Below are 14,680 nucleotides of genomic sequence, written 5' to 3'. Positions count from 1 at the left end.
GAATCTGAATCTCCTCTGGGAACCCCTCTGTGCTCTGCGGTGTGGTCTTGCCCATGTGGCAGGATGGTCACTTCCACATGTGAACCACATGGTTACTGTATCAGCATGAGGATTGAGCTAGGTTGCTACAGGCTGCTGTGGGATCTTAGCAGGGATCCATATGCTGGCAGGTAGGAGGCCGTGCTGCTTCCTGTCCCATAAGGTAGGCTTCCCGCTGTCCCTGTCCATAGTGAGGTGACCTGGCTGGGCTTCTCCAGAGATCATCATACCTTTCCGCTTGCCTTGTTTGGGGCATAAAAGAAGTGAAGCCAGACCTCAGCATTCCTAATCCCAAGCACCTCTTAATTCTAGTGTACTCCAACATGAAGAGCATTTCTCTTCCTTCTTTGACCCCTGGAGATGCTCTTTGGTGTCCCAGCAGCTTAGCTTATGCCTTGTCACTTCAGATTATCTGTGCCCCAGGCCCATAGTAGCCTTCCCAGTGTTAGCAAGGACTCCACTCCATTTCTTTCTTAATTAAGAAATCTAATTCTCAAATAAATCACAGATCTCCACAGTGGAAGCTTCAAAAGATTCAGAAGGTTACACAGTGAAAAAGCTTCTTTCTGACCACTGGGGCAACCACTCTCAGAAGTGCTATGGGACTGTAGAAAGACATGCACATGCTCACATGCTCACGACATGTGCGTGTCATCTTCCTTGGGCTCTTGGTTTTTTCATGTTTTGTGTCTTTAGTTCACCTGTTAGCACATAAAGAGCTTACTCTCCTTTGTCAGATGGTTAGCGTTACGTTGTTTGGATACATAGTATCTGTTTAAACCCTCCCCATCTGGGCCAGTCCCACTTTCTGCTGCTGCAGTCTGTGCTCCAGTCTGCACAGGTATGGGGAGTGTCTGATGAAAGAAGTTCTAGAAATGGGATTTCTGTTTGAGAGGGAACTTACCCATGTAATTTTGATAATGCCAAGTCATCCTCAGAGAGGCTGAGGGGCCTCACACTCCTGCTGTGGGGTGACAGTTCCTCTTCTCTCCCTTTCCCCAGCGCTTTATGACTTTTCGATTTTTACCAATCAGTTGGGTGAAGAATGTTTCACTGTAGTTTTAACGTGAATTTTCTTACTTTGAGTGAGTTTAACCATCCATGTGTTTCCTCTGGTTCCATTTCTCAGACACTTTAGCTCCAGCCCAGGTGCTGGAGGTGTCAGTGCACACCAGCTGGAAAACATCAGGCCTCCGTTCCCTGATCGGACCGTGGTTTGCAGTGGTGGCACGTGTTGGGCATCCATGAGTTTGTGGCACAGACGAGTGAGAATTTAGCATCAATGAATTATGCGCCGAAGCATCAAGTGATATACTCTCTGAAGGAGTCACTTTAATAGGGAATTTGAGGTCAAAGATTAAGATACCCATGGGACACTGGAGGCTTAAATACCACTTTCAGTATAGAGACGCTTTGAAAGACTTTAAAGTGGGTATCCCATGTGTCTTAATCTGCACAGTCTGGGTTGTGTCTCGTAAGCTGCACCCACTCTGCTGCTGACATGTGCGGCAAGTGACCTTCCCTTTACTCTGAGCATCATCCTCATATCTAAGTGGTAGATGGTGCTGTTCCCCTTAATACAGCATACACGTTAAAGTGAACACGATTGCAATTACTAGTTGATTTCACACTGTGAAATCTGACATTCTGAGTACCTGGCTGACTGTTAACACTTGTGGTTTGTTCCAGATACAAGTTCTGTTCATGGTGTGCTTTCCTGTTTTGTTTTTAGCCATCATGTGTTCCGTGAAGCCAGACGGGATCCCCCAGCTGTGCAGAACAGACGAAATCGGGGAGCTGTGTGTGTGCGCGGTTGCGACGGGCACATCGTATTATGGCCTCTCGGGCATGACCAAGAACACCTTTGAGGTAGGCGGAGAGACGCCCCCACCACGGGCTCTCCATCTTCAGTCAGACATTGCCAGGTGCATAGTAATAGACGTGAGATATAAGATGGTAATTTTCCAGTAAAATATTCATATGAACTGAAATGGTTGTACTTCCTCCATCCATTTTTTATTTGTTGTTTTTGATCAATTTGGTTTATCAGCATCATTCTGACCTTATTACCAGTGTCAAAAAAGAATGAGCACAGTTTCTTTATTTTTTTATTTTTATTTTTTTTGGTTTTTTTCGTGACCGGCACTCAGCCAGTGAGTGCACTGGCCATTCCTATACAGGATCCGAACCTGTGGCGGGAGCGTCGCCATGCTCCCAGCGCCACGGGCTCGGCCCAAAAAAGAATGAGCACAGTTTCTTTAAAATGGGCTTTTTTTATTTAACTGTTCTCATCTTACCTGTTTAGTAGAAGTGTCAGCTGACAGGTGGCTGACAGACGAACATGTGCACATGCGTGTGCAGAAACAGCCCTGCTTGGGGAAGCCACTGGCCGCCCCTTTACCGCCTTTCAGCCTAAAGCTGGACTTGGTGGAGTGTGAACCTCTGAGAACTTGACAGATATCTATGTTAAAAAATGACTTAAATGGCATGAGCAAGTGTGTGTGTGTGGTGTATATATGTGGTGTGTGCACATGGGTGGTCAGTGTGTGGTGTAATGTGTGTGTGCAGTGTGCACACGCTGCTGTGTGGTGAGCAGAGACAAAGGAGTTATGCTCACGGGCTCAGGTGCTCAGTGCTCCATCTCAGTGTTCTCAGAACATTCATCCTTTAACCAAGTGATGCCTGGCCCTAGGTGTACTGCAATATTTAATTTATGTGCAAGAAAATACAAATAGAGGATATGTTCTTCAAACATTTGGAACTTTCGTGGTGCCTGTCCAGGATGGCATTGTTAAATGTGAACGCAGCTTTCTAAACTATTCCTTGAAACTGGAGCTAGATACAAGTCTAAATAAAAACCCCAGTGCCTTTTTTATGTGGTTCATCTGCAGGTTGGAGGAAAGGAGGGTAGAATTTGAGCCCATTTGATTTGCTTCCCCTGTTTTTCCTTTCAGCATAGTTCCAATTAGGAAAAACAAGGCTTTAATGAATAGAGATTAGTTACTTTACAACGAACATCTGTTGTTTATATAATATACCTTGATTCTCCATTTATCACCCTTACGCTGTAGTTTTATAAACAGATGGTTGATTGGTGTTACTGTCATGGTTTCTGAGTATTCCTGTTGAGAGATTCGGAGCTCATGACTGGAGGCGCAGGAGCAGGTGCATTTCTGCGGGGGGTGGGGGGCGCTTTTCTGCGTTTGAGGACTGTCTGCTAACAGCAGTCACTGTAACCCTGCTTCTCTGGCAGGGTTGCTGGGGGTCAGAGGCAAAGCTAGAGGAAAGCAGGCTCAGTGGCTCTGAGGACAAGTGGTAAAATTGAAGCCTCCAACCACATGAGGGTGGCCTGATGAAAGCTTTGTTCCCCCAGGTGTTTCCCATGACCAGCTCAGGGGCTCCGATCAGCGAGTATCCGTTCATCAGGACAGGCTTGCTGGGGTTCGTTGGTCCCGGAGGGCTCGTCTTCGTGGTGGGCAAGATGGACGGCCTCATGGTGGTCAGCGGGCGCAGGCATAATGCTGATGACATCGTGGCCACGGCCCTGGCTGTGGAACCCATGAAATTCGTCTACAGAGGAAGGTCAGTCACACTCGTCTGCAAATTAAGTGCACGTTCTTCCATTATGAAGGACTTAAAATGGACATACATTCCTTACATTTACTGTGACTCAGTTTCCTCTTCTGTACAATTGAAGCATCTGGACTCAGTGAGCTCTGAGATTTCATCTAGTTCTGAATGTCAAAGACTTTACTGGAATTTCCTGAGCCCCATATGTATATTTTAATTAACTTCCCCTCTAAGTCAAACAGATGTATCCACTCAAAAAACTTATTTTTAGTACATAACTGCACAAAAGAAAGCCAAGTAACTATTCATCGTGGTGCAGATCAGAAAGGCCCAAGGGTAACCGTCACATCACGGGCTTGCGTGGGAGGCAGGTGTTCTTTCCCTTCCTGGCTTTGCCGTGGTTTTCTCTCTCCTCCTCCTTCCCCACCTCGCCTGGCACACGGCAAAGCTCACTAGATACTTGGTAAATCAGTTTCTTCACCTCCTGAGTTTTTTGCCAATTTGAAGGCAATCATAAACTGCTTTAGAATCTGATTTCAGTTGGGCAAACCAACAGGAACAGGAGAAAGCAGACAATTGGGTGTGACGTCGCCTTACTCTCTTTAAAACTTGCTTTAACCTGTTTGAAAAGGGTGCTCCTGGAGGTTCTGAGTCACCGTGATTCTGTGCTAACTGTGCAAGGTGGACATGCAGAAAACTGGTAGTTCCCAAACAGAAAAGTTCTACTGATTTGGAGAATATTACTGTGCTTCACAGGTGCACACTCAAGATGTGAATGGTATGGTCCTCTAAATTTCGGCAGGTCTGCTGATCACACACTAACTCTGTACTGAAAGGTGTAAACCTTGCCACCGAAACCTGCAGGCAGGTGCTGTGAGCTGCCTCCAGGGATTGCAGGGTGTCGTTAAGCTTCATCCCCCAAAGCTGTTCTTACATTAATAAGCATGTGGGAGTTGGGGATTACAACCGGCCTTTCCAAGTGCTGCTTGGAGCTGTGCTCTCCTGAGTGATGGACTCAATGATGGTTATAAAATTCTTCGTGGCAGCAGGAAATGTTCATGAGAGCGTCTCCAGCAGGCGTATGCTCACTGCACATCCCTCTCTGTCCCCACAGGATAGCTGTGTTCTCAGTGACTGTCCTTCACGACGAAAGGATAGTGATTGTGGCCGAGCAGAGGCCGGACTCTACAGAGGAGGACAGCTTCCAGTGGATGAGCCGGGTGCTCCAGGTCGGTCTGCCGCGCCGCGGCACTCTGCCTCCCGGTCCTGTCTTCAGCTTCGGTGTGCACTGCTAGGCTGTGGCTTGAGTCCATCGGCGTGGCTTTGCCGTGGCGCTCCTCTTCTCCTTGGGGGTCAGGGGTTTGCACAACACATTTCCACCATTCGCATCAGGGAGGTCAAAAGCAAGTTTTTAGTTATGACCTCGAGAACGTATTTTCTTTTCTCCAAATTCCTTCTTTACTGTTTATGGTCTTCTGCAATTCCTACGTAAAACTGCTCAGCGTGGTGAGTTTAGTAAAAAAACCCTTTCTGTACTGCAGCATCTTTACACCAGGAGGACTGCTTGTCCCGCACACACTTCTGGGGTTGTAGACAGTATTTTGCATGATACGAATATTTATTAAATGTTTCTGTTTATAATTCCTACCATAACATGATTTCCTCTTCCTTAATTTTCTAGGCAATTGACAGTATACATCAAGTTGGAGTTTATTGCCTGGCCTTGGTGCCAGCAAATACCCTCCCCAAAACCCCGCTTGGTGGGATCCACTTGTCAGAGACGAAGCAGCTCTTCCTGGAGGGCTCTCTTCACCCCTGCAATGTCCTGATGTGCCCCCACACTTGCGTCACGAACTTGCCTAAGCCTCGGCAGAAGCAGCCAGGTATGCCTCACAGCCCCAGGTGGTTTGCTCCATCTCAGGTTGGCTCAATGAACCGTGCACTGCGGGTCCCACACCCAGAAGAGGCTGCGTAGAGGGGGAACCTGGCCTCTTTCATGCCCTCCACATGGTCACACACTCCCAGGGAGTAACCTGCTTTTCACGAGAGGTATGTTCCTACCCATGGGTGGGTGGACACAGCAGCTTTGATGACATGGCACAGTCCACCCGAGCTGGGCCTGTGGAGAGCATGTGAATAGCAGGATGTGCAACATCTCAGTGGGACACCAGCACTGACTCCAGACGAGGTTCTGTACAGCTATCAGCCAGGTGGCCTTTGCAGGGCACAACACCACTAAGGGTCACAGTCCCCTGGTGTACAGAGTGAGAGTGATACATCCACACAGGTTTCACCTGGCTCAGTTAGGAGTCAAAGCAGATAACACAGGGAGAAGCACTTTGGAGTGCGTGAAAAATTCTATAAACTCACTTGTGACATTGCTATGGTAGTAAACATTTGTCTCGTGCCTTGCATTTTGGGAGCACACTATTGTCTATTACTTGACATGACCCTCCTGGAAACTACATCAGTCATGCTCTTTAAGGTGCGCACAGTTATCAGTGGAAGGAATTTATTGCGAAGACTCACCGGAGTGTGAGGTAGGAGTAGTGCTGCCGCTGTCATCACGGGGCTCCCAGGGCCTCAGCGGTGACCATAACCAGTGCTCGCTGGGTGGTGGGTGACAGCACGTGACGCTGCGTGGACTAACCACTGTCCTCATATGTACTGACTCGTTGCATCCTCCTGGAACCCTGTGAAGTGTGTGCTCTTCATCTTACAAACAAAGAAGACAAGCATGAGAAGTCCAGGATTTACCCAGGGCTACATAGCAGATGTGGTGGAGATGGATCCAGACCCAGATGGCACAGTCTGTGTCCCTAAGTGCTGTCATGCATACCACAGCCTTTTTTTTTTTTTTTTTTTTTTTTTTACCCTGGCTTGGTTCCGGTTGCTACCTTCTAGTAGAGATCGGCAGTGCCGGGCAGACTTTTGTAGCAAGTCAGCCTGGGCTTGTTGGAGTTTCTTCACTGGGCTCTTCTGTGGGTGTAGCACACTTGGTGGTAAACACGTAGACCAGTGCAGAAGATCCCATCTGGAGCCTCTCTAGGCATGAAGGAGCTGGGGTCTTAGAGACATGCCTGTGCCTCTGCAGCAGGTGGGTGTGTGGGTGAGCTGGGGTGCCTGAACTCCTCTGGCTTCAAGATCAGGGGCTGCTGCTTGCAGGAGAAACATCACCCGAGCACAGACCAGGCGCAGAACTTGAATTTAGGACTCCCGACTCCACACCCCTTGCTTTTATTCTGCACATAGAAAGTCGTGATGTTTTCTGCTTTCTAGGCACATCAGACGTACATCATCATTGCTCCTTTGTTTCTGGCCTACTTCTGTCTTTTTAAGTTTTTTCTTATGTTCTAGACTCTCTCGAGTGGTATTCTTCCTCCATTTCTTTTTTCCTCTCACCTTAATTTCCCTGTCTCAATCCCTGGTCTATGTGATTGCTGTAGGAGGAGGTAGAGTTGCAGCTGGCCAAAGCATCCATTTCTTTGAATTTCGTGGGTACGTTGCTCCCCTGGTGAGCCGCTACACAGAGCATTGCCCCTCAGTGAACATGGCAAACACACAAAAAAGAGCCCCCTTTGTCCCATATTTTCCCAGAACATAAATAACATTGGGAATGATACAACAGCAGTTCTCCATCCAGGTCTATTCATTTCTGTAGAATTAAAATTGATCACAGTGTCAGGACTCACCAGGTGTCCTCAGTGTAAAGCAGAAGTGACTGGACCTCCCTCCCCGCTACTTGAGAAGACTCATTATCAGGACTCTGGACCCAGCTTCCAGGGGGCCCAGGTGCTCAGGAGTCTGTGAAGGCAGGATTCAGGACAAATGTTTACAGTGGGGAGGATCATTTGCAAATGCAAGATATGCTTCCATAGCTACAGGGGACAGCTCACCTGCCAAATGTCAGAAACCCAGTAACAGTAACAGAGGAGAACCCAGCCAAGAGGGACAGCTAACGCCACCCATATGGTTAGGTCCAGGCACTTGAAGAAGGCTGTATGCATTAGATATTAGGCTGGGAAAGGGTGGTCCTTTTTACTGTTAATACTGTGACTTTCTAAATGAAATTTTTATGTGATTCATAACTTGCTTGTTTGTTTGTTTGTGGGTTTTTTGGTGGCTGGCTGGTACAGAGATCTGAACCCGTGACCTTGGTGCTATAACACTACGCTCTAACCAGCCAGTCCCCCAACTGATAACTTGAAAGAAAGAAAGAAGAAATTTTAATATATATATCTGTATATATACTTGGTGTCCCATCTGTTTTTAAGTTGACAGGTATTTAATTCTGTCTTTTTTTAAACAAATATTAAGTGGCAGCTGAGCTGAAGACTGGGTAGCTTCCCATAGACTGTTCCAGCTCTGCAGGTGGCCTGAAATGCCCCTAAGAGGACATCACCCTGAGGCCTCTGTCTCCATACATGCAGGGAGGGAATTGGACTAGACCATCTCAAAGGCCCCTTTGGAGTGAACATTTAAAATGATTGTACAAGTGCCCATCACTGGCAGCTAGAACAAACATTTACTGAGTTCATTAATGTGTAAGGGGAGTAAGATGCTTGAAACAGAGCCACTAAATCTTAGATGACTTGTAAAAACCGAACTGCCTTGGTTACTGGATGAATTCGTATTTACTCAGGTAACAATAGTGTGTATGGTGAGGTTATCTGAATGGAGCCCATCATTTGAGCTGGCAATAATATTATTATAAAAGTTATTAAAATGACCCACAACTTGAAAATCCCCTGGGAATACTGTGTTAGAGTAGCCAGAGGAGACAGTGTGAGAAGTGGCTGCAGAAATTAAACTTCTGTCTTATCCCCCTCACGAATTTGTCAAGCATTGTGTGGTAGGAATTTAGAAATACTAGAGATAAGCTGCCAACTTTCAGATATGTAAATCTATAAATGGGAGCAGGAAAACAGAATAAATGTGAATTCAAATATATAGGTTGTGGGACACATTTCAATTGATATTTTCAAATTGTGATGTGGTGATTTACTGTAGGGGTGCTTTGCACGTGCCCACCTCACTTCAGCAGGTAGAGGTGGTTGGTTCTTGGTAAGAGCAGATTTTGTAAATGAGGTGCAGCCCGAAGGCCTCCTGTTTCCAGCAGCGATCAGGGCACACAAGTTCCTGAGTCTACATGGAGACAGACATGTGAGAACGCAAGTAGAAATAAGCCTTAGTGAGGGAGGACTCGACCCAGTTATAGAGAAGCACAGAACAGGGCACTGTGAAACCTGATGTCCACCCAGAATATTGCTTTCTACTCTAGTTTGAATTCTTAAAAAAATTATAGAGAAGGCTTTAAGCCAGTTTAACCAGCTTCCAATTTGTCTTCTTAAAGAACCATCTTTCCCAGCCCTTAATCACCAGAAAATGTTAAGATACCTCAACAGACATAAAGATAGAAAATGAATGGATAATAAGCAAGGATGCAGACTCCGAGGTGTTTAATCATCTCACAGAAGCAGTGAATTCACACGCCTGTACCGCAGCAGCAGATCTTTACGTTCCAGCATGCAACACACTACCAAATTTTCTTCTTGTTAAATGTGCAAAGACTATTCCTCTTTCGTACTTAATTTATTAAGAACTAAGAAGAGAAATTTAGCCTGCCCACAGCTGCCACATGTGAAAATTGACAAATGATTTAGCTGAGCACATACCGCATATTCTTACTGTTTCACAGAATCCAGCGTCATGGCTCCTACAAGTGCCTAAAACCAGAGACGCCAGCAGGCAGGTGCTGGAAATGTGTGTCCTGTGCAGATGTCCTCCAGACTTCAGTCCTGCCCTGAAGTGCTCTGACCTCTTCTGCATAGCTAAGCGGAATACTTTATGGAAAACCAAATCCAACGTGGGCGGCCCACATACCTGCAGAGAACGGGCAGCCCTGTTCTCATTCAGACATGTGTTGTCCTTGCAGGTGTGCACTGGGAAGCCAGACAAGAGGCCCACCCCAAGCCCTGTTCAGTGCTATGGCACCTCGACCTGCACCTAAAAACCTGGTCTTTTTTCATTACATGATCAATTTGCTTAAGTACAGACACACAGCTCTTCATGCACAGTAAATGATGCAACATGATTTATAAACATGTAGCTTGACCTTCACCAAAAGTTTAAAAAGAAGTTTGCTTAGCAGTGGCCTTCACCTTACATTTTATCAAACCAAGGAGCAAACAGAACTCATTAATGTCAGCTTTGTTATTTTACAGGGCAGCTTTCCTGGTAAACATTCTTTCAGCCCTCCTCCCCCTTTCCTCCCTCTCTTCCTCCTCCCTCTCCTCCTCCTCCTCCCTCACACTCACATGCACACTTACATGCTCACACATGTAAGCTCACACACACATGCACACATCTAAACACACATAAACTCACATGCATACATGTAAACTGAGTGCAAACTCACACGCACATGTAAACACAGTGTGCACACATGTAAACAGCACACACATTTACACATGCACACATGTAAATCCATGCACACATATAAACAGCATGCACACATGTAAACACACACACATAAACACACACAAACACAAACTCACTTTCATACACACACACACATATAAACCCACATGCACACACTCATATATACACTCACGTGTACTCACACTTACACCTACACTCACACATAAACTCGCATGCACGTGCACACACACACACACACTCGCACAATGGGACATTCTCCTAGAACTTCTAGCCTTTTCCTATTAAATGTGTATATCTTGGTTTACACATACAGGGGAGCTTCAGAAAGTTCGTGGAAAAATAGAACTGAAAGATTATGCAGGTCTTTTCATGAACTCTTTGAAGTACCCTCATGCGTGTCTGATAAAAAGAACATGGTGGCAGCATTGTGAGGAGCCTGGAAGATACTAGGGTTTCTAGCAGTCAGAAATTTTGGAAGAGTTTCTGTAGTTCTTTAAGAAACTTCTTCCTTTCATAAAAAGAAGAAAAAAGCTATGTGAAGAGACTATCTGCTTTTCTCTGATGTTTTCATCAGCTGGGGAAAGAGCATTGGTAGGTGAGTCGGTGACAGTGGAGAGAATAAGAACTTGATTTTTGGCAGCCTGTGGTTCATTCTTCCGCACCTCACTAGGGGCCTCACGGAACCTTTCGGTCAGTAAAATGTACAGATAAGTGATTCTGTGCCCCATCCCTTCAGCACTAAATCTGTACTGAGAGGTGTTTGTTAAGAATGGACCGTATTTTGTTGACGGTCAGCTCTCATGATGTGCACTAGCAGCAGAGGGCAGAGCAGACGCATCCAGAAGTTCCCAGCACTTAGCACTGAAATGCGTCATATTTTTAATCCCTTCTCTGTCTTATGTGTTGGTTTCTATCACCGCCACTGTGACTAAGTCACCACGTCCTGGGCTCGTGCTAGCTGGGAAACAACAGACGTGGACAGGGACATCGTACGTGATGATGACATCATTTCTGTGCTTGTGTTTTGCCATCATGATCATTGTAGAGATTTCTTAAAAACCCGTGCTCATGAGACTTACTCAGAGCAAGATCTTTCAGAGGGTTCTTCCAGAGCAAGCTCTCTGCAAGGTGGGGAGTCACGTCTCAGGGCATTGCAGTCTGAACTCCTCACACGTGTGCCTCTGCTTCCTTCCAGAAATCGGCCCCGCCTCTGTGATGGTGGGGAACCTGGTGTCTGGAAAGAGGATTGCCCAGGCCAGTGGCAGAGACCTGGGCCAGATAGAAGACAATGACCAGGCGCGGAAGGTGAGTGCCACAGTCAGACCCCACGCATGTCTCTTGTCTCCGCGGAGTTGGGCAAAGGGCTGCATCGCAGCGGCTGTTCCCCTCGTTCCCTGTGCCAATTCAGCATCCACTACCAATCTTCTACATCTTTGGGGATCCTCCCTGCCCTCTTGATCCTGCAAGAAACACCCACTTAATTTTATAAAGAAAAGGTGTGTGTTAGGAGATTTGCTGTTTTAGCAATTGTCAGAGTAGCACAGAAATGGGTGAGTGATGTCAGACCCCACGACCGCAGGACGGAGGCAAGTATCTGGGAGACCATGTCCCATCCTGGTGTCCCCTGGATGCTTGTTTCTACTTACCCCTCATGCCTGATTTGCAGCCCACACTGCCTCACAGAGACTTTGCTACAGGCCCCCAGTCCTTCGTCTTTGGAACAGAAGAAAACCCATGTTTGGAGCTGTAGAGGAAATCTGTGAGCCCCATTCTTCCATAAGCATCACACAATCTGTCCTGTGTGTCCATGAGTCCCCATGATTACCTTTCAGCCTTGAGAAGGCTCAGGGATCACCAAGGGGGGCACTTTTCCCCCAGCCAAATGACAGTCCGTTCTGTATGGCCTATTGAAAAATATGACAAAATCAACCATTTAAAATATTGCCAATTTGGTGATATACAGTAATATGTTAACTGACAGTACTTGATCACCAAGCCCACCCACGTAGTATATTCTTATTAGTAAAGGGGTTGAAGGTTTCATACCCTGACATGAAATAGGACCATCATTTTCACCACAGACTGAGGTAGTACCGTGCAAAAAGTCTGCGTAACTTGCAGTGTGATTTAATGACATCAGGAATTGCCATTGTAAAAACATAAATTTAATAGAGCCCTTTTTTTTTTTTTTTAAAAAAAAAAAAAAAAACAAAATCGATCTGATTTTCTCATTGCCATCCACAGAAGTCAACACTGCATCTCCTGGGAAGCCCCAGGAGAAAGGATGTCCTGTACCACTGCTTCTACCCATCAGGGAAATAGTTCTCCCGCTGTTGGGCAACTTTCAGAAAACTTCCCTAGCCAGGGGTTCAGCACCAATGCCTTGATTTGTGGATCTAAGTTAAGTGCAGTGAGTTCTAAGTCACTGCAGGAGGAAACTACAAAGCACTTGTTTGTCAGGGATTCTCCTAAAAACGAGTGTTCTCGTTTTTCTGTGGAGAAGCGTGCTGTTTTACGACACCCAGAAGCATGCAGACAAATATGTCGATTTAAATACTGAGACTGTCTCGCCCGGCAGTGGCCTGACCATGCCTGTGCTCTCTCCCAGTTCCTGTTCCTCTCGGAGGTCTTGCAGTGGAGAGCACAGACCACCCCCGACCACGTCCTCTACACACTGCTTAACTGTCGGGTGAGTCCTCCAGCCTGCGGGCTCCACACAGGCCCCAGGAAGCACTCACACTTCATTATAATATTCCTGACTCAGTCCTTTCACTCCAGACTTATGTGAATTCCATTTATTTACTTATTTCTGCTATTTTGAGTAATGAGACTTTTTCACTTAAATGTTGCTTTTAAGAATAACAGTCTGTGCATCTATGTATGCCTATTTATGTATGTAGATATTTTAACAACCGTGGCTGCAATGAGTGATTCATGATATCTACAACAACAGAGAACAATTGCAAATCTATGAGATGTTTGTTTTTATTTTGATTACTTTTAAACTACTTTTTAATAAGTAATTATGTGTTAATTACATACTTTTATAAGTATGATTAAGTGGAAATTTTTACATTTCACATTAGGAAACCAACCTTATGAAATATTGTTTCATACTAGTACTTAGAAGTAAGGCCATACATATACAAGCGAAGATTATTAACAACCAGAACTAAATGCAAAAGCTTTAATGTGCTTGTTAACTTTTCTTTTGGCTATGCAAGTAAATAGATTTTGATCTTCTTCACAAGCATAGCCACGTGCAACTCTTTAAAAAGTTATGGCTGTTGAGATTTGCTAAATATCAAAATCTTAGTACCTCTTGCCATTTGAAGCAGCAGATGCAAGACAAATGAAGGAAATGCCAGCCTCATTACTAAGTTGTTCCCAGGATCGCTAGTGTGAGTTTCTAGCAACTGCACCTCCATGCATTACTCAGTTCATCCTCCTCTCTCAGAGGAGCTTGTGGTGTTGAAACGGTCGTGTGCAAGCTGATTCCAACTATCCTTCGTTCATGCGTTTCAAGACTATACCCTGGGAAGAGCCTTTAGAAACAAGAAAGCTCATTTGCCACTTCTCTGTGGACCCCCCCACTCACCACCCACCTCACAGAGCCTCTCCACTGCTGGCCATAGAGGCTGGGGCATCTGAGGACCCACGGTTACCGCAAGTGTGTGTCTAAAATGACTTCTGTCATCTCTCATCTCAGCGGAGTCCTTCCTTGGCCTGTGACAGAGATAAAGCTCCACTCTCCCAGCACGACTGTCCAGTGCGCCCTCCTCATCTTCTGCAACACTGTCCTCATTCCCCTTCTCTCACCTTGTCCTCTCCACGTAGCTTTTCTCCCAGAAACTGCTGGTGACTTTCTCTTCTCCCTCTCTGAGGTCTAGAGACTTCCACCATCACCTCCAAAACGATGACCTCAGTCTATGGTGTGAACTCCAGCCCAGCTCCCTCCCCCAGGCACGAACCTCTCAGCCTCCTGCAGCGATTTCCTTCATGCTGCAGTGATGCTCGTGTCCTCCACACCCTGTGAGCAACGTGACACTGAGCCCTTCCCCCAGTGCTGCCGAATGTGTCGCTCCCATATTTGTAGGATGGATGATCATCTGTGTCCTAGTGATCTGGAGGTATAAACAGGTGCCTTGAGAAGTAGAAGACCCCTTGCACACAAGGATTCAAAAATGATTTAGGTGAGCTCGTGGACAATGTGTGCCATCAGTAGGAGGAAATAGCAATACTCTGACTACGTCTAACTTGGGGGAAGATCCCTCAGACCATTCACTGGGTCTGGCGTCCAGTGGTCCGACCCGTGGACATTAAGCCTTCAAGCCCCTGTGGTCACGGTCATTTGCTGGAGCTTGACACTGGAGCTTTTGGGGGAGTGTGTTTACTGGAAATGCCTCATCTACTCTGAAAAGGCTTCAGGGGAAACAACAGAAAGTCAAATGGGGGGTGAATCATGGGGTCAAAGCAGTGAATAAGTCTGTGTCAGGTTAGCATGCAGAAGGTGTGATGCAGGGATTCCTTTTCCTTTTTGACAAGACCTGCTATTTCCTAAGGCTGTGGACTTCGAGGCACTTACACCCTGAGCCACCTGAAGGGTCAGGACATCACTTCTGTTGTGTCC

At 46.2% G+C, this 14,680-nt stretch overlaps 1 protein-coding gene across 5 annotated transcripts in view; it reads left to right on the top strand.

The window, feature by feature from the left end:
- DIP2C (disco interacting protein 2 homolog C) overlaps positions 1-14,680 on the top strand; it is a 392,086-nt gene that overhangs the window by 309,894 nt on the left and 67,512 nt on the right. For all 5 annotated transcript variants that reach the window (XM_063100478.1, XM_063100477.1, XM_063100476.1 and 2 more), the window contains 6 exons: positions 1,772-1,908; positions 3,413-3,621; positions 4,724-4,838; positions 5,291-5,492; positions 11,246-11,355; positions 12,659-12,739. In XM_063100478.1, the coding sequence (XP_062956548.1) occupies positions 1,772-1,908; positions 3,413-3,621; positions 4,724-4,838; positions 5,291-5,492; positions 11,246-11,355; positions 12,659-12,739 (854 nt within the window). The remainder of the gene's footprint in view (positions 1-1,771; positions 1,909-3,412; positions 3,622-4,723; positions 4,839-5,290; positions 5,493-11,245; positions 11,356-12,658; positions 12,740-14,680) is intronic.

Source organism: Cynocephalus volans, chromosome 6, assembly GCF_027409185.1.
Source record: "Cynocephalus volans isolate mCynVol1 chromosome 6, mCynVol1.pri, whole genome shotgun sequence".
In the NCBI taxonomy this organism is placed as follows: Eukaryota; Metazoa; Chordata; class Mammalia; order Dermoptera; family Cynocephalidae; genus Cynocephalus; species Cynocephalus volans.
This window is presented reverse-complemented; position numbering and strand designations above follow the sequence as displayed.